The 19,354-nt window shown below is 50.6% G+C and overlaps 1 protein-coding gene across 1 annotated transcript in view; it reads left to right on the plus strand.

Moving 5' to 3' along the window:
• TECPR2 (tectonin beta-propeller repeat containing 2) overlaps positions 1 to 19,354 on the plus strand; it is a 97,179-nt gene that overhangs the window by 51,556 nt on the left and 26,269 nt on the right. The window contains exons 12-16 of the mRNA XM_006879181.1: positions 1,061 to 1,202; positions 2,881 to 3,121; positions 5,025 to 5,114; positions 6,477 to 6,710; positions 12,751 to 12,899. Coding sequence (XP_006879243.1) covers positions 1,061 to 1,202; positions 2,881 to 3,121; positions 5,025 to 5,114; positions 6,477 to 6,710; positions 12,751 to 12,899 — 856 coding nt within the window. The remainder of the gene's footprint in view (positions 1 to 1,060; positions 1,203 to 2,880; positions 3,122 to 5,024; positions 5,115 to 6,476; positions 6,711 to 12,750; positions 12,900 to 19,354) is intronic.

Consider the following 19,354-nt stretch of genomic DNA (forward strand, 5'->3'; position numbering starts at 1 on the left):
TTTAAGCAACAGATTCAAGAAGCCTCTGGTTTCCTCAGTCAACCAGCAAACTTTGCCCCAGAGCAGTGATAAATCAGCTTCTCCTTCAGGCATCTGGCAAGAACAGCAAAACCTTTAACCATGGCCAACAAAAATACAAGAAGCCTCAGGCCACATCTTACCAGTTTCTCCACAGCAGTGCCACAATTTCTCCACCACATCACCAGCATCTTGCTCTAGTCTCCTGCAGGGTTTGCTTCCCAGAGAAGCACTCTCTCTTATCCTAGTTCCGCAGCTGTTGATGACCATGTATGTGCAGTTAAAGTAGCTGGAGACCAGAGGAGGCTAATGTAATGACTAGAAAAGGCAGCTTTTAAGCTAATACTGAAACTGGCCTCAGTTTGACAGCAGCTAGCTAGTTTGGAGGTTTTATTATGTGCCAGGCTTCTGCTGGGGTTGGGAAAGACTAGGACACAGCCTTGCCTTCGAGGTGTCCCATTCCAGTGTGGAGACACTTAGTCACCAACACTGTTCAGCAGACAGTCCTAAACCAGGGGCGGAGGACTTAGTGCTGAGGGCTGCCAACTGCCTGTAGATGTTGGGAAGGCCGTACACAGTGTGGCTGAGCCTTGAGATGGTCGAGGCTGTCCTCACAGGGGCAAGGTGGGCAGCACCTGCCAGGGACAGCTACAGAAGGGCTTTCACGTTCAGGCGTTTGCAGCCGCTCACCTGGTGGAGGAGGAAAGATGGGGGTGGTCAGGCCTTGAGCTCCACAGACAAGCCACTGCTTACACAGCTGCTTGTTTTCATTCGTCATTTGCTTTAAGAGTATTACACACTGCCCTTCAGGAAATCTTTCAGAAGTTGTTAGGAGTTGGGACAATGTATGTGGTCCAGTTATTAACTCAAAATTCAAACCCCTAACTTAAAAAGAATAAACTCCTTGTGGGGTACACTGCTGGGCTTCCAGGCCACATCTACCCTGGGACAAACTGGGTGCTGACTAATGGGTGCCATGCAGCGGACAGTACGTGTTGGGTGGTGGGTGGCAGATGATGACTGCTGACTTTCTCTTTTCCAGCGAGCGGCAAGCGCTGGAGCCTGTGTGCATTGCCCTCGGGGATGAGCAGACACTGTGGGCCCTGGATACCCGTGGAAATCTGTGGTTCCGAACTGGCGTGGTCTCCAAGAAGCCACAAGGAGATGACGACCATTGGTGGCAAGTAGGCATTCTGCTGGACACCATGTGCCAGGGCTCCCTGCCCTCAGGGAGATGAGTCAGGGCGTGCGGGGGATGCTCTCTTGCACTGCCAGGCTCGCCTTGCTGTGTGTGGGGGACGCCGAGTCCTCTCATCACAGCCCCCTCTGCTCACACAGAGCAGCCTGTATCTCGTGGTGCTATTTGGAAGTTTATCATTAGATGTTAAATACGCCCAGCAGCAGCCCTCTGCAGATCTAGGTAATAATGATGTTTAGCTCTGAACCAGTGTGCTAAGAAAAGAGCCCAGACAATAGGTTTGAAAGTCACAACCCACCATTAAAATTCATCTCTCTCTACTTGGTCAGAAGCCCTCGAAGCACAGAGGGTTTCAACAAAGGAAGGCGTTTCCCAGCAGTCTCCCAGAAGGGGAAGCGCGCGGTGAGAAGGAGGCAGCTGTCGTCAGCTGACCTTGTCAGACATGGGCCCTGGGGAGTGACCAGCGCCCTCCGCTTTGCCCTCCGTGCTGACTTCACCTCTCCGTCTCCTGCAGTGCTGGATACAGACTGCATTTCTGGAATGTCCTGCCAACCTCCGCTGGTCACATTGTGGTGTCACTTCAGACTTGCTTGGGGGCAGCAGATCTTCCACTAGTCACTTTTGGGTTTTCCAGATGAGAAATCAAGAGAAGAGTTATGTCTGCTCTTTGATGCCAGTGTATAGTTTACACTGTTTCTATCTTGATAGATTAGTTAGTACTTGAAAAGCTTACATAATAACTAACATTGTTGCCTCTTTTTAAAATCATACCTGTGTCTGTCTGCTTGTGTATATGCATGTGTGAATATATTTACTAAATACTGGTTTTAAGTAGGATAAAGAACAAGGTGGCATTTTATCATACAATTCAGCAAATTACCTTTTTTTTTTAATTTAGGTTGTTTATTTTTTCATTTCAATGAACATCTACAGAGAGTTTGGGATTCCATTCATTCATTGTTGCTCCCCCCTCCCCCCACAAATTACCTTTTGAGAAACTTCATTAAGAAGAACCATCTTTAGAAGCGTGCTGTTTTATTTGCCGGAACAGTGACTTCCTTGTTAAACTGTGGCACTAGTTCTGACAGGTTGTTGTTGTGTGTCATCAAGTCAGAGCTAACCTTAACTGACCCTCCAGAGGATTTTCAGGGACAGTAAATCTCACGGGAGAAGTTGCCAGTCCTTCCCCACAGAGAAGCTGGTCAGTTCGAGCCTCATGCCTTTGGGCAATGCACTTTGTTACCACTGGCCAGCAGAGTCCACTAGACAGCCCTAAATATATAAGCAAAATGTTCCTTTCTCACTGTAGTTAGAATGAGCAGTGGTGTGGTAAGCAATGAGGGTTAATCACAGACAGTGTGCACTTGTTACGATGTATGGGACAGAGGGACCGAAGTGGGAAGTGAGCGTTTCATCCGTCCCTCAACAGCAATGACCTCAGCGGCAAGGACAATGTGGGGGGTGGTGCCCCGTTACACAAGCATGTGTGTGTGCGTGTGTGGATGCACACGTGAGTGGCTGGCTGGCTGAGTGGACATCCAGAAGTGTGCCTGTGCCCTGAAACCCCGGGCGGGGGGGGGCGGGGGTCTCGGGGGGGGGGGGGGGGTCGGCTCCTGGGAGCCCCCAGTGCTGGCACTGAGGCCAGTCTCTGCTGTCCCCTCCAGGTGAGCATCACGGACTATGTGGTGTTTGACCAGGGCAGCCTATTCCAGACGATCATCCACGCCACACACTCGGTGGCCACCGTCGCCCAAGCGCCTGTCGAGAAGGTGGCAGACAAGTTGCGCATGGCCTTCTGGTCTCAGCAGCTCCAGTGCCAGCCCAGCCTCCTGGGCATCAACACCAGCGGCGTGTGGCTGTCCTCAGGCAGGAATGAGCTCCATGTCGCCAAGGGCAGCCTCATAGGTAAGCGGCCGCATCTCCCTGCCTCGTCCGGGGGCAGCCTCACAGGTAACTGAGCCCTTAGTGCCAGAGCCTGTCGTCGTAGCCTGGGCTAGGCCTCGTGACCGGCATTGTGCCCTTCCGTTCTTCTTCTTAGAGGAGGCATTTCAGGTTTGTGCTTTGTAGATGTTTTTTTTTTAAATTAATTTTAATGAACGTTTACAGAGATTTTGGATTTCCATACATTCACTATTGCACTTTTCTCCCCACCCACCCCTCCTCCCACCAGCTCACTCTTCTTGATAAACAAAATAAAAATTCTTTCGTTGTTAAATAATCACCACCACCCCGAGTACACTCCACTATGCAACCTTCATTCTGGACTCTTGTCATAACCATAATACCCAATCATAGAGCGTTTTCAAACAGTACTCTCCCTCATCTGTTTCAGTGCAGTGTATACATAATTTATCCAGTTTTTCTCAGTCTCTCCCAACCCTGATGTCAGTCCCATTCTACAGTAGTGGCACCATGCAGCACCTGTCCCTTTGTGACTCAGATACTTTACTCAGCATAATGTCCTCCAAGGTCACCCATTTTGTGTAATATTTCATGAGTTCCTTGTTTTTCAGTGTAGCGTAGGATTCCGTTGTGTGAATATACCACAGCTTCTCTGTCCATTCGTTTGTTGATGGGCACTTAGGTTGTTTCCAACTGCTTACTATCATGAACAAAGCTGCGATAAACATGCGTGTGCATGTATCTGCTTGGGTGGCGGTTATGGTCTCTTTGGGGTATATTCCCAGTAGTGGAAGTAGATGGGTTTTTAGAACCCTGAGCTCATTGCCATTGACTTGGCCCTGCCTCATCACGGACACTCGTTGGCTTTGCAAGGCTGTAAATCGCACAGGAGGAGCTTGCCCGTCTTTCTTCCTTGGAGGAGCTGGTGGATTGGAAGCACCAGCGAAACAGGGCCTCTGGGTGGACAGCACCACTCCCAAGGACGAGGTCATGGTGATGATGGTCAATGGTGCAGGTAGCCAGACTCTTGCCGTTGGGACGTTCTCTAGGTGTACAGAGCAGGGACGTTATTCACTGTCACATTGCTGTGTTGAGTCTTCTCTTCTAAGACTTGCTTTCCCAGGGCCTGGATGTTGCAATCTGTTACCACTGGGCACTCACAGGTGCAGGAGAAATAAGTGAGTTGATTGGTAGATTGGTAGATCATGTTTAAATTCAACGTTCCCAAACTGGAACCTTTGAAAGACTCTAGCAGAGAAGATTTCATTTCCTAGTGGAAAACGTATTGCCATGATTAAAAAATGGAGCTGAGCCCTAGTGGTACTGTGCGTGAAGCTCTGGACTGCACGAGCTGCGCCTGGGGGAACGATGTGTCAGTCGTCTGTGTCTGAGAAGCTTGCAGCCTTGGTGACCCTCTGGGCAGCTTTTCCCCAGCCTGGCCCTGTCCGGTAGTGTTGCTGAGTCAGAATGAGCCAATTGGGACCTGTGACGAGGTGTCGGTTCACACGGCAGGGCGTGTGTTTCTGTGATTCCTTGGTGCTTGCCTGCCCTGTAGGCCTCCCTCTGGCCAGCAAGCATGAGATTCTGCCTGGTGTCCCCAGAAAGAAATTAACAGTGGGCGTCTGCTCCCTCACTCTAGAGTTCAGTGTCAGGGAACGTAGTTTATACTTGGTTGCCAATAGCAAGGTTGGTGTTTCAGAGTCAGTGTCTGTAGAGATTACAGCCTTGAAAACCCTCCGGAGCAGTCCTGCCCTGGCACCTCAGATCACTGGGGGTCGGGACCCTCTCAGCAGCGCCCGCTGAGGTTCACAGTGAGATTCTGAAGGCCTGCTGTTATCTGGAGCTGGAGGCCTGACTGAGAGGATATGGTTTTTCTTCACTACGTTCTTCCATGTGTTCTTTCCAGGCACTTACTGGAACAGCGTCGTTCCTCGGGGCACAGCTTCCGCAACCAAATGGGCCTTCGTGCTGGCTTCCAGCGCCCCATCCAACGAAGGTCAGTCACTCACTCGGGACAGTTGCGGGTCATGACCTGGCATTGGAAAAGTCAAGACTGCGGTCCAGCTGTGCTCGCCCCTGAGACAGAATAGAACCTGTAGGGTCATGGGTGTGTGACCCGTTAGCTGCTGCCTGGCTGAGCCGCGGGCCCCAGCAGCTGCCCAGGCCAGTCCAAGAGAGCTACCGAGAAGGGCCCAGTGCAGTGAGACTGCCTGAGTGTGAAGGGGACACAGAGGGGCCGACACGGCCGCAACAGGACTGGTAGCAGCATGGCATGGCAGGGACACAGCTGGCCAGGGCAAGCGGGCACGCTTCTGCACCTTCCCATTGTCCCCCCAGATTCTCCTGTCCCCTTGGTACCTTTTCCTTCCATTTCAGCCACAGCCCCATGATCTGCAGGAGTACCCTGTCCTGACCTCTTGCTCGGACAGAGTGCTCAGCCCCTCCACAGGGCCAGGGAGAGGGGCTTCCTCTTGGCTGAGCCCGGCATTGTCTTCCTGGGATTGCGCCAGGATGGTCCTGGGCCAGCTCACGCCGTTTGTTCCATTCGTGTGTGGAACGTGGTACACTCGGGACCTAGCTCTGAAACCAAATCACATGTGATTTACAGCCTCTGAAGACCCACTGGAGGGTCAGCTGGGGGTCACTTCCTACTGAATGGCACGTAACAGCCTCACCGCAGGATACAAGCACGCATCCATCTGCCTGATTGTGCAGCAGCACTCCGCGTGCCAAATTAGGCCACACCCGGGGGGGACTTCTCAAGGAGTATGTCTTCAACAGACTCTTGTTAAACCTAGAGGACACTACAAAAATGCAAAAAATGGTGCAAGAGCTGAAAGAATAGAGTTACAAGTGAGGCTCCCCATGACCAGGAAATCTGGGGACATGGGTTCTCCCCCCCCCCCACCAGTGACACCTCCCTTCCCCTGGTAAGGTTTAACATCAGCTTTGTGCCTTTGTTCGAGCTGATGACTTTGCAGCTCATTGTAAAACGTCCAAGGTCAGAGCCATTAACCCGGCACTGTTAAAGGACAGTGCATTGGTTGACTCCCAGGGCCCCACAGAAGTGCCGCAGAGCAGGGCACCATGGCATCATCTCCAGGCCTGCCTTCTGGGGCACCTCCGAGAGACACAGACCTGGGAACTTTTGTTGGCAGCCGAGCTTGGTAAATACTTGCACCACCAGGCCAGCCTCCACTCTCTGTAACGTGTGTGCTGTAACGTCCTGTCAGCCTGCTCTCGTACTTGAGTAATCGCAGGTTCTTAGCTGACTTCAGCACTTTAACCCCGTGACAGTGCCAGGGATGAGTGTGGAGGTCGCTGGGCGCCCCCAGCACTGACCAGGCCTCTCCCACAGGAAGCTCCCTGTGGCTGTGTCAGAGCAGCAAGGACCTGTGCCGGGTCAGTGCCCAGAGCGCCCAGTCCCGCCCCTCCACCGTGCAGCTGCCCCCCGACGTGGAGATGAGGTCCTACGCCGCCTGCCAGGACGCACTGTGGGCGCTGGACAGCCTCGGCCAGGTGTTCATCAGGACCTTGTCCCGGAGCTGCCCCACGGGAATGCACTGGACTCGCCTGGACCTCTCCCAGCTAGGTATGGCCGTCCTTGGGGCCCCCAGCATCTTCTCTGCCCGTCTGACCCTGTGTGTGCTGCTAGGCTCTAGAGGGGTGGTGATCACTGAGCAGTGGTGTGCCTGTCCTTGGTTCAGCGTTCCTCCCTACCCCCACGATCTGCCTTGAGTCAGTCCCAGCCCTGTGACACCTCTACACAGTGTCCTCCAGTTCTCCACCCCCCACCTGCGCTCCACAGGTGCTGTAGTCTGACCACATCTCCCAGGAGTGGTCCGTGTGAGCGTGTGTGGGGCCGTGTCTGAATGTGTCCTGAGACCTCTGCACAGGTCCAGGATGACTGTCGTGAGGTCCATGCACTGGGCCTTGTGCCCTACAGGAAATGTAAGCTGTCAGGGAGAAGTGGGATTACCCATAGCTGTTTCTAACCACTTCTGAGGTGTGCTGTTCATGTATTTGGCTTGCTGCTAACAATCAGAAATAAAACTGCCTAGCGTGCAGGTCCGAGGTGTTCCCATGTTAAAGAGCCCAGCCCGTGGGGTGACTCACCTTGGAAGAGGGCTGGGCTTCATTCCTGGGGCTGTTTGTCCACCCAGGGTGAGGTGGGGAGGGACGTGGTTCTAGAAACCAGGCAGAGGCCTGTTGTGTGTGTGGGCCTCCTCTGCGGCCCAGTCTTGTCTTCACACCTGTAACGTGCCAACAGAAGCCCTCCTCCCAGGGAGGCAGCAGCAGTGACCTCAGTACAGGTGTTTGCTGCATCTCGCCGGCAGCCTGACTGGGTGATGCCCCTTCGTGAGGTCTGAATTGTAGTCCGTCTTCTCTGACTGCAAGCAGAGTCCAGTGTTGTGGGCATGATTGGACCTTCTGTTCCTTTAAGACCTCACACCCCTCTTTGTCCCTGTGCGCACTGCCAAGTCCATTGTTTTCTGAGGTTAAGAGAACTCTTGAGTAGATGGCTGCTTCTGGAATGTCACAGTGATTTATGAGAATCCTAGATTCTGGAAGAAAATTTGCCTGGGACCCATGAATATCCATTATGTCAGGCATTAAAAGGTTTAACAAACTAATGTAATTTGTAATTTCATTCTTCTGGGCACAACATTTAATGAAGAAATACTCCGTGTCAGTTTATGCCATTAGTAACAAATGGGATTAGAGTAGACAGTAATTTATGTGGAAGGATGTTTTGAGTGGTAAAATTCTGAATTAATGGATTTTTTTAATAAGATTTTGAAAATAATCCTGACCAAGGAGACATCTGTACTGTTGGATAGAGTTGTTAAAAACTGTTAAAATTTTGACAGGAAAAGACCCAGGGACCGTGCCTTGTGTCTGACAGGGTCATGCCGTAAGAACAAGCTCAGATGCCCAGGACTTAGCACAGCCACTGTCGCTCGCACCAGACGACTCTCCTCTCCCTGCCAGCCTGCGGATCAGTGTGTCCTCCATGGCCTTGACCTCTGCCAGCTGTCTGTGTCCATGGCTGGATCGCTGAAGGTCCCTTTAGGCTGCTTCAGTTCAGATGACAGGTCCCTTCTGCTCCATCCAACAGGTGATGCCAGGGAGCCTGGTAAATGGCCTCTGCACTGCCTGGAGGGGGGCCCTCTGGAACAGCCCGTAGAACCTCATGTGTCTAGTGGCTGGATGGACGCCCTTGTGGGGCCAGAAACTGGAAAAGCCCGTGATCTTTGCCACCTCTGACTTGTCCCTCCAGTCCTGGACAGGATGACTGACAGGCTGGCAGGAGTATCTCGGCAGGTTCCTGCAGCTATCCTGAAAGAAGGTTCACCTTGTCATGTGGACGCCGTGTTCTGAACACGCTTCTACTGACAGCTGCTGACCTGAAAGGCCGCCTGGCACATTCCTGCAGCTGGGTTTACATAGCCGAGCGGCTCTGTCCACACAGCTGCAGCTGTGCGCCTCTCAGACAGACGAGGGTTCGGGCCAGCTGGGCCTCTAGCTTGAGCCTCAAGGGTCTTGATTAGCATTTGTCACAGCTATTTTTGGAATTCACTGCTGAGTCTATTTTGAGTGGTACAGATCTTTTATTGGTGCATTGCCAGAGTTCTGGGGAGTCAGCTCGGACTGGGGCTAGGCCACTTGTAGTGAAGGTTATGAGAAGAAAAACGCTACTTAAATATCAGAGAATGCTTCCCTTCCAGGAAACGCATGGAGGCACATGCCCAATTTTGGGGGTGATGACTTGAGAGTGTTAAGTTGATGTCAGATCTAAAGGCACAGGACGGCCTGTCCACACAGCAGAGTCCCAGGCCAGCGTGTCACCTGATGCCAGTAGCAGCTGTGAGAGGGCCCAGGAGCAGTGCCCACTGGCCTCTGCAGGCACACAGACCCACCCCAGGGCTGGTGTCTGTCCACACGCCTGCTCCAGATGGCAGCCCAGCCGGCATGGCTGCACCATTCTGCTGAGAAATCAAATGACCCACGGAGAGAGAGAGTGCTCGCCTGCCGGTCGGAGAACTGGGGAGCAGGGGAGAGAGCGAGCCCCGCGCCTTTCATGGTGCACGTACCTGCCGGCAGACTCAGAGCAGAATGCCCAGGGACCTCTTCTAACTCACTAACCAGAAGTCAGGTGTCCAGCTTCAAAAAGGGCAAAAGACAGAACAGACCCTTCCTGGAAGATACACAGGTGTCCTGTGAGCACGTGTACAGGTGATCATCATCACCACCATTGTCAGGGACGTGAAGATGTCATCACGCACCTCCCAGGATGGTGAGACAACGCCCACAGACACCAAGCCTTGATGAGGTGTGAGCAGGCAGGAGGCCCGTGCCCTGTGGCTGCAGACGGGCTGACCGGGGAGGGAGCCCGTGTCCACTCCCAGTTAAACATGGTGTGCCCCGTGCAGTGACATTAGGCAGATCCTGTCCGTTCTGAGTTGGCCCCCATTGTGCACAATAGCATGGACACTGCCCTGTCCTGCCCCAAGTCCATGACGACCAGCACGTTTGACGCCGTCACTGTGCTTCTTGTGGCAATCTGTCCCACCTTGCTGGCTCCTGGCTTCACCACCTGAGGACATGTCCAAAGAAGCAAGTCACACAAGGTTCTGTTATGACCCAGAGGACTGTCATTGGCTCACTTTGGGGAGTAGATTGCCCAGCCTTTCTTCCTAGTCTGGTCTGGAAGCTCTGATGAAACGTGGCCACCATAGATGACTGCTCATACACGAATCACGGGTGGTATAGCTTCTGCCTCACAGCAACATTCAGGCCGCCCTGGTGTCACAGGTAACCCAGGGGTGACACAGCTTACCTGTGCGGGCTGAGCAGAAGAAGCACACACAGGGTTCAGTCCCATGAGTTTGGCCAGGCTAACCACCTAGGTGGTAAAACTCAGTCCAGGGGTTGCTCAGGGGAGAAAGTGTTGACAGGAAGGGGCCTGCTGGCCTTTCTGAGATGTGGTTTCTGTTTGGGCGTGTCGGTTACCAGGACCCTTAAGCTCTGCACTGTCTGTGTGTGTCGCCTGTTTGTGAGGTCCCATCCACAGGGCAGAGCTGGCCGAGAGAAGGCTGGCAGGCACTACTTTGGCCTTCTAGCCTCAGCACTTCAGCGTGAGCTCTGGAGCAAACCTTGAGTCTCAGTGGCCTCCTGGGTGACTGTTCAGCAAAATGAAAACCAGTTGTCATCACGTCCTTTCGGTGCGAGGCCACACACACACACCCCCCGCCCGTGTGTGTTGGAGCAGAACTGAGCTCCGTCAGGCCTTCAGAGGCTGGTGGTTTGGAAGCAGGTGGACAGGCTTTCTTCCAAGGTGCCTCTGGTGGTCTAGACCCTCAAAACTTTGGAGTTAATAGCAGCTGCATTAACTGTTTGCTGGGCTGTGTTACCCAGTAAGAAAAGGAAGCACGGGGTTATTTCAGTGTCTTTCTCAGATGCTGAAAAACATGTACAACTGCTCACTACACATTCGTGACTAAGTGCTTTCCCTGCCTGCCGAGTCCACGCTGCTGCTGTTAGGTGCCGACTACAACCCATAGCGACCCTATAACGGCGCTGAACCTTGCCCAGTGAGCCCACCGCACCATTTCTTAACGGCGCTGAACCTTGCCCGGTGAGCCCCCCTCACCATTTCTTAACGGCGCTGAACCTTGCCCAGTGAGCCCACCGCACCATTTCTTAACGGCGCTGAACCTTGCCCGGTGAGCCCACCGCACCATCTCTGACATGCTTGACTCCATTGCAGTCAATCCATCTCATCTAGGGTCTTCCTTCCTGCACTGATTTGGAAAGAGACTTTGAGAAGGAAAGTGCCGTGGGGATGAGAAAGTCAGATGCCAGCCTCTCATCCAAATAGAATCTCTGATGTCATGCAAAATACATACGCATACTCAGTTGCAGGCCTCTATAATCACCACCAGTAAGTGCATGTCTGCCCAGGCTTTTGGATAATCTGACGCTGGCTGTGTGCCCACCCAGGGGCCCTTCATATGTAAGGTGGGGTCATAATAACAACACAGCGTTTTATGAGGTCGGGAATGAGGACAGCTGAACCCACCCTCCTCAGCTGCCCCGTCATCATTGGCTATCACGCTTGTTGCTAGGCAGATTGTTATCAGATGTAACTTTATATTCAATCCTCTTCCCACTTCTTTCCTCTTAGAATCTTTGTAATCAGCAAGGAAAAAAATGTAAAATTAACAGTGAACATTCTCTAGAAGGCTTAGATAATTCATCTTAATTCTAATTAGGAAGATGTTCCTTCTCGGATACAGAGTCGCCTGTCTGATGGAGCTGGCACTGAGAGACACTAGGGGAGGTCTGCCCTCTAGGGCCAGCGCTTCAGGTCTAAAATAGTGTGTTAAAGTCCTCTGGATTCCAGCACAGTGCACGCGCGGGGTGAACAAACTGGAGCAGATTGGATGACTTGGTCCGTGGTCCTCTGACTTCACGAGGGAGATGAAGATGGCCATCATCCACATCCACCCACGGCAGCCGCTTCCCATGAGGGAGAGGCGAGCCATCCCTCCTCCTCCACCCTGACCCCAGCCTTCCCTCCCACGGCACTCTCTGCTGGGTTCGTAATTCACTGCAGTGACCACACAGAGCTCACAGACTCAGTGAAGATGTTTGTTAGAGAAGCAATAGCTTACAGCTCAGAATCAGGAACAACTCAGAATTCAGTTCTCTGGTCTATACTCAGGAAGAGGGAACACATTATATATAATCTTCATGCTAATTAGACTTAAGATGAGCTCTGTGAGCCTCCTGGAGAATCTTCGCTTTCTCAGTTCTGTCCACAGGCCAGCCTCATTCTCGGATCCCTTAGCCCTCAGCCTGGCCACTGCCCTTCTTGGACAAGTGCTCCAAAGCTCTTTAGCTCTGCAAGTGTGTGCCTGGAGGCACCTCACACCACCAGTAAACCTGCCCAAAGCTACTCAGCTCTCATACCTCCCTCCCCACCACCACCCCAGGCCAGGACACCCCTGTGCTGTCTAGCATTGGTCTCTCGGTCTGCTGCCACAATTTCTCTGCTGCTCTCTCGTTGTCTTGTGTCACCTCAGGCGTGGCCGTTGTCTGTCTCCTGCACCGAGTTGGTTCTCATTGCAAAGACTTCAGGTACAGAGCTTGCACATCACTCCTGACTCGCCTTTGTTGGTGGTCATAAGGTCCCTCCCTGGTCCATGATGGTTCATTTTAAGCCTGTTGTTGATTGTCTTCGAGTCAAGCAGGACTCTTTATCAGAGTTCCTAGCGTGTCTGGAGGCGTGTTGTTTAGGATGATAATACTGCCCAGTCCCTCATTAGGGCCTCATACACATCCTTTTCACAGTACCACAGGGCTTCCGTGCACCGTACGTACATTACTAGCCATGCTGTCCAGTCCCTAGGGTGGACACAGGCACCTTGTTGACATAGGCTCATTCTGTCATCTTGTAGGAGTTACAAGCCTATCATGAGAAAGACCTCATAAAAGTGACTTATCACCCCAAGGAGTACACCCCAGCGCGCTGCCTCACTCCTTTTGAAGCGTGGGCTCAGAGTCTACGGATTGAAAGTTAGTCCTTCCGCAGAGATGACTCGTGTGTGCTTTTCCTCTCTGTATAGGAGCTGTAAAGCTGACGAGCTTGGCATGTGGAAATCAGCACGTCTGGGCCTGTGATTCCAGGGGTGGCGTTTACTTTCGAGTTGGAACCCAGCCTCTCAACCCCAGTCTGATGCTTCCTGCCTGGATAGCAATTGAGCCACCTGTCCAGGTAAAGAGGAGTGCAGTGGCAGAGACTTACTCTTCAGTAAAGGGGTTCGTTAGGAAACGGGGACCACAGGCTTCACAACTAATGGGGGAGATGCATGCCCAGGGCCAGGCCTGCCTGTGCGCACTCTGCCCCACTTTGTCGTATCTGAGATCTGAGAGATACAGAGCTGAACAGATCTCCAAAAGTTATCTGAGCTAGCATTCAAATAAAAGTACTTTGTCCCTGAATTTTTTAAAAATGAACATTATATAGAGAAAAAAATAATAGTAATTCAAAAGTATAGCTGTCCCTCAATATCGGAGGGAAATTGACTCCAGGACCTGCCCTATCGGTATTCAGTCCTTGTGTTGATGTCGTATTTGCATTTAAGCTGCATTCGTCCTCTGAGTACTTCACATCATCTGTAGATTACTTCTCATACCTAATCAAACATAAATACTGTGTAAATAGCACTTTACCTTCTAGCCTTTGAGAAATTGCTTGCCTGTTGTTGGTTGAATCCATGTATGCAGAATCTACAACTGTAGGAAGAAAATGCAGGTCCTGTAAAGCCTTGTCTAGAGAGAACCTAGAGTCGGCATCTGTGAGTCTCTTTCCTGGTTCCCAGGGACATTCTTCCTACTCGTCTCCCCCCAGTCCCAGCCATATGGGATTTTTTTTTCTCTCTCTACTCTTTTTACACTCAAATCAGAAGTCTCATTTTAGTGTGCTGTTTCCCTTAAAGACCTCCTAGGCTAGGCTAAGCACGTTTGTTTAAAATGTATAATCAGAGGCTGGGTCTTAATGATTTAACTTGCCCGAGCTCCTGTGGATCGCTGGTTCTGTGACGTTGTGGAAGAACACATGAGGTTGCTTCATTTGGAAATAGGACGGGAATTCTTTGAATCATGAATCCAGCAGGAAGAAAGTCAAGGGTTTGGGTAAAACGCCTGTTTGTGACTTGTAAGCATTTGGGGACTGGAGTGGCAGGAGAGGCACAGGATGTAGGGCTGTTGTGTGGGATGCTGAGCCTTCTCCTGAGAGCTGGGGAATGTTGTGGGCGACCCCAGAATGGAAGGCAGGATTCTGGTCAGGTCTCGTGGTCCACAGAAGGACCACTGTGTCCACATAGGTGCGGCTTCCTCCACAAATAGCGTGGCTGCTAATTAGAAGTTGAGAGGTTCAAAGTCATCAGCTTCTCCAAAGGATAAAGATGAAGCAGTGGGTTTTGCAAAGATTTGTAGCTTTTAAACCCAGTGGGGGCAGTTCTGCCTGTTCTTTAGGGTCGCTGTGGTTCTGAATCTACTCGAGAGCAGAGGGACTTTAGTCAGAAGGGTGCCTGTCAGGGTCCCAACCCTACAAGGTGGATCATGAAGCACTTAGCACACATGAGGTTAGACCTAGTGAATGAAAATGCACAAGTCCTGAGCGCAGTGACCCACCAGCGTTGGCACAGTGACACGGGCCGCCCAGCAGGGAGGGCCTCCATCACTGACGGGCAATGGCGAAGAAAAGCATGCGAACTTAAAGAGAGTTTTAGTGTGACCTTGAAACTCTTGCCAACATGTTCCATCCAACAAGACAGAACTTGAGCGGACTCCTGCAGTCCATCGCCATCTACGCATCCCATTTTCTGACAGTGACAGGTGTGTAGATGAGAAAGGCACTCCACTGGTGGGTCCGTGGGAAGATGCACTGAGGTGAAGGCAGCTTCTTTTTGGTGGCTTGAATCCCCCCGTGGCTCCAAGGGAGAAGATGGGTAATCTCATCTAAAAACCTGCTGGAGGGTCAGCTAGGAGTCCAGTCCAACTCGGTGGTAATAAGGCATTTGAGATGTGTATGTGTGTTGTTACGTGGCTTCGAGTCACCTATGACTCATAGTGACCCTGTGTACAACAACTCTGAAGCCTGCCCTGTCCTGATCTGCGGTCTTCCTCTCCTATGTTGACCCTCCACCCCTCTGAGCCTGATGGTCTTCTCCAAGGACCGGTGCCCAAAGTATGTACAACAGAGCTTCAGAATCCTTGCCTCCAAGGAGCTTGTTCACTAGGCCACTGGAACTCCCTTATGTTTATATTTGTTGTTGTTATGTGCCATCGAGTCGCCTGTGACTCATAGTTACCCTGTGTACAACAGCCCGAAACCCTTCTCTATCCTGTGCCAACCCTATTGCCTATGACACACCTCACACCTATCCCCATTACTACAGTCACTGAATCAATCCATCTTATCAGGGTTCTTCCTCTCCTGCGCTGTCCCTCCACCCTACCAAGCATGATGTCCCTCTCCAAGGACTGATCCCACCTTGTAACATGTCCAAAGTATGTCAGACGAAGCTTCAGAATCCTTGCCTCCAAGGAGCAGCCTGGTTTCACCCTCTCCAGGATGAACCTGTTTGTTCTCCTGCAGTCCATGGTATAGTCAATGCTCTTCTCCAGCACCATAACTCAAAGGCATCAACTCTTCCTTCTGTCATCCCTAGTCACTGTCCAGCTCTCTGAAGCATAGCAAGTGATTGCCAAGTATACTAATTGTTTTCTTGTTAGGTGACACTGGATCAGCTCCGACTCATGGCGCCCTTTACCCGGCACCTCAGACCCTTGCCTGACCCTGCACTGTCCTCGCGAGCTGCACTGTGCTTATGCCCTTTGTTGCGGCCTCTGTGTCAGTCCATCCTATTGACGGTGTTCCTCTCCTTCTCTAACCCTCTGCCTCTCCAGGCATGATGTCCTTTTCCAGGGCCTGGCCCCTCCTCACTCCTCCCAGTATGCCTGAAATACAGGAGATCAAATCTCACCCTCTGAGCCTCTAAGCCGGACCCTGGCTGCAGGCTTTCCAAGACAGATCTGTTGTTCTTTTGACCATCTATCAGTTCAGAGTCTTCAGTTCTTCAGTCTTCCTTACACATCGTCCAGCTTTGGCTTGCCCATGAAGCAGTAGGAAATACCTTGGCTTGGGTCAGGTGCACCATTGTCTTTACCCGACAGTCATGCTCTTGAACACTTTAATGAAGTCCTTGACACAAGATCTTCCCAGTGTAGCATGTTCTGATTTCTTGACTGATGCCAGCTGGATGTTGAATATAGATCCAAGTAAACTTGCCGGCAGCTTTAATCTGACAACTGGTATGTGTATACCTGTGCACGCAGACACGTATATGTAGAGAGCGAGCTCTGGTGGTGTAATCTGTAGGGAGTTGGACTGCTAAACCAGACGTCACACCCCCAGCAGCTCCTCTGGAGAAAGGTGAGCAATCTTCTCCGTGTGATTTACAGCCTCAGAAAGAAGCCCAGTGAAGAGCAGCACTGAGTCAGTTCTGACTCAGTGAGCTCCCTCTAGAGCTCATCCGTTCATCTGGTGGTGAGAACCTAGGTGGTTTCTCTTGCTGCTGTTACGTACAGTGCTCTGAGGAGCGTGAGTGTGCATAGATTGATCTGTGTCACAAATCTTACTTCTCTAGGTGACACACCTAGTGGCGGATCATTGGATCTGTTGGTTTTTTGTTGTTGGGGTTTTTTTTTTCACTTTCCAGCTCTTTCAGGAAGCACCATGCGGTGTCTCCCAGTGGTTGTGTGATTCTGTAGTCCTGCCAGTCATGCATAAAAATACCATTCTCACCGTACTCACCAGCATTTCTTTTTTCTGCCTCCATAAACTTAGCTATATCACGGGGGTGAGAATGTATCTCATTGTTGTTGTTTTGGTTTGCTTTTCTTTAATGATTCATGATGGTACTCTGGTGGCATAGTGCTGTCCAGAAGGGCAGCAGTTCAAATCCATTACCTTGCTCTAACAGAGGAAGATAGGCAGTGTCCTCCCATGAAAGTTTACAGTCTCAGAAACCCTGTGGAGGGTCCCCATGAGCTGGACTCAACTAGATGACACAAGGTAGTCATCATAATGCACGATGAATATGAACCTTTGTAATAAATTTTGTGTCTTTTTTAATACAGATAGCATTTTCACCACATTGAATTGTACTAATCAGCAGTTTACAGCATATTCACAGACTTGTGCAACACTCACCGTCATCCAATTCTAGGACGTTTCTTTCACCCTGAATGAAAACCTTACACACATGAACAGTCACAGATACCCCACTCCCTGTCCCCCACCCCAACTCCAACCCTTGACGCACTAATCTGCCTTTGTGTGGACTTGCCTGTACTGAACATTTCCTGTAATTGAAGCTCCCTTCACTTCACAAAATTCACCCAAATTATAGCATGTTTCAGAACGTCAGTCCTTCTTATAGCTGAATAATCGTCCACTTTGCTTGTCCATTCTTTTACTGATGAGCATATGGCTTGTTCCTTTTTTTAACTGTTATGAATATTGCTGTGAGAATTCATGTACAAGAACATTGTGTAGACATAAGTTCTTATTTCTCTTGGGTCTATACATACCATTTTGACTGTGTGGACCACAGCAAACTGGCTGACTCTGAGAAGAATGGGAATCCCAGAGCACTTTGATTGTACTTATGCGAAACCTATACTTGGACCAGGAGGCAGTTGTCAGAACAGAGCAAGGACACACTGCATGGTCCAAAATTGGTAAGGTTGTACACCAAGGATGTGTCCTAGCTACATGCCTTTTCTTTTTTTCTTTTTTTTTTTTTAAATTTGTGTGTGTGTGTGTGTGCGTGTACCGTCAAATCAGATCTGACTGGTACAGGAGGAGATGGCCCCTCCTTCCCCGGCAGAGCACCTGGTGGATTCGAACCGTGCACCTCTAGGATTGTAGTTGCAACTTCTTGCCACTAGGCCACCAGAGCTCCCCATGCCTTTTCAATCCATATGCGGAACAGATTATCCAGAAAGATGGGCTATATGAGGAGAAATATGGCATCAGGATTGGAGGAAGACTCACCAGCAATCTGCATTACGCAGATGACACAACCCTGCTTGCTAAAACTGAGAAGGACCTGAAGTGCTTGCTGCAGAAAGTCCAGGACTGTACTCTTCAGTATAGATTGAAGTTCAATATCAAAAAGACAGATTCTCACCACTGGGCATTTGGCGCCATCATGATTGACATGAGGAGACTGAGATTGTTAACAGCATCAGTTTGCTTGGCCCCACAATCAACACTCTTGGTACCAGCAGCCAGGAAATAAAGAGACAAATTGCACTGGGAAAGTCTGCTGTCAGAGACCTCTCCAAAGTACTGAAGAGCAACGATGTCAGTCTGGAGACTAAGGTGTGCCTGATTCAGGCTATGGTCTTTGCATTTACTTATTATGCATCAGAAAGCTGGACAGTGACTATGGATGATAAGAGGCAAATTGATGCCTTTCCGCTGTAATGCTGGAGAAGAGTATTGAATGTACCATAGACTGCCAGGAGAACAAGCAGGTCCGTCCTGGAGAGGGTGAAACTAGGTTGCTCCTTGGAGCCAAGGATTCTGAAGCTTTGTCTGACATACTTGGGACATGTTGCAAGGAGGGACCAGTTCTTAGGGATATCATGCTTGGGAGGATGGAGAGACAGCACAGAGAGGAAGACCCTTGATGAGATAGATTGATTCAGTGGCTGGGGTAATAGGGGTGGGGTGTCAGAGACAATAAGATTGGCACAGAATAGAGCAGGGTTTAGAGCTGTTGTACATAGGGTCGCTATGAGTTGCAGGTGACTCAGAGGCACATAACAACAACAACATATACCAGTGAGTAGAATTGCTGGGTCATATGATCTGTCTCACATACTTTGATCATGAGATGGATTGATTCAGAGACTGGGGTAATAGAGGTGGGGTGTCAGAGGCGATTGGCACAGGACGGAGCAGGGTTTAGAGCTGTTGTACATAGGGTCACTGTGAGTCGCAAGCAACTGACGGCACATAACAACAACAAAAACATATACCAGTGAGTAGAATTGCTGGGCCAGATGATCCGTCTCACATACTTTGGTCATGTAGCCTGGAGAGGCCAGTCCTTAGAGAAGGACATCATGTTTGGAAGGGTGGAGGGACAACGCAGGAGAAGACAACCCCCGATGAGGTGGATTAATTGGTATTATGAGGGCGGGTGATACAGAGAGATTGGTTCAGCATGGAGCAGAGTTCAGAGCTGTTGTGCCTAGGGTCAGCTCAACAGCACATAACAACATATAATAACTCTGTTTGACCTTCTGATGACCTGTCAGACAATTTCCTATAGTGCACCCTTTTATATTCCCACTGATAGTGAAAGAGAGTTCTAAGTTCTCCATGTTCTTGCCAGTCCTTTTTATTCCCTGATTGGTTTAGTTTTGGTTTTGGTTTTGTTGTGTTGTGTTTTTTTAGTATAGCTGTCCTCATGAGTGTACAATCTTAGCCAGCCTACTTAGTATGAACTGTTAGTCGGCCTGTGGAATATGAACTGTTAGTCGGCCTACTGAGTGTGAACCGTTAGCCTGGCCTGCTGAGTGTGAACTGTTAGCCGGCCTGCTGAGTGTGAACTGTTAGCCTGGCCTGCTGAGTGTGAACTGTTAGCC

This window comes from Elephantulus edwardii, unplaced genomic scaffold, assembly GCF_000299155.1.
Source record: "Elephantulus edwardii isolate Elephantulus edwardi_28Jun2011 unplaced genomic scaffold, EleEdw1.0 scaffold00002, whole genome shotgun sequence".
Lineage (NCBI taxonomy): Eukaryota > Metazoa > Chordata > Mammalia > Macroscelidea > Macroscelididae > Elephantulus > Elephantulus edwardii.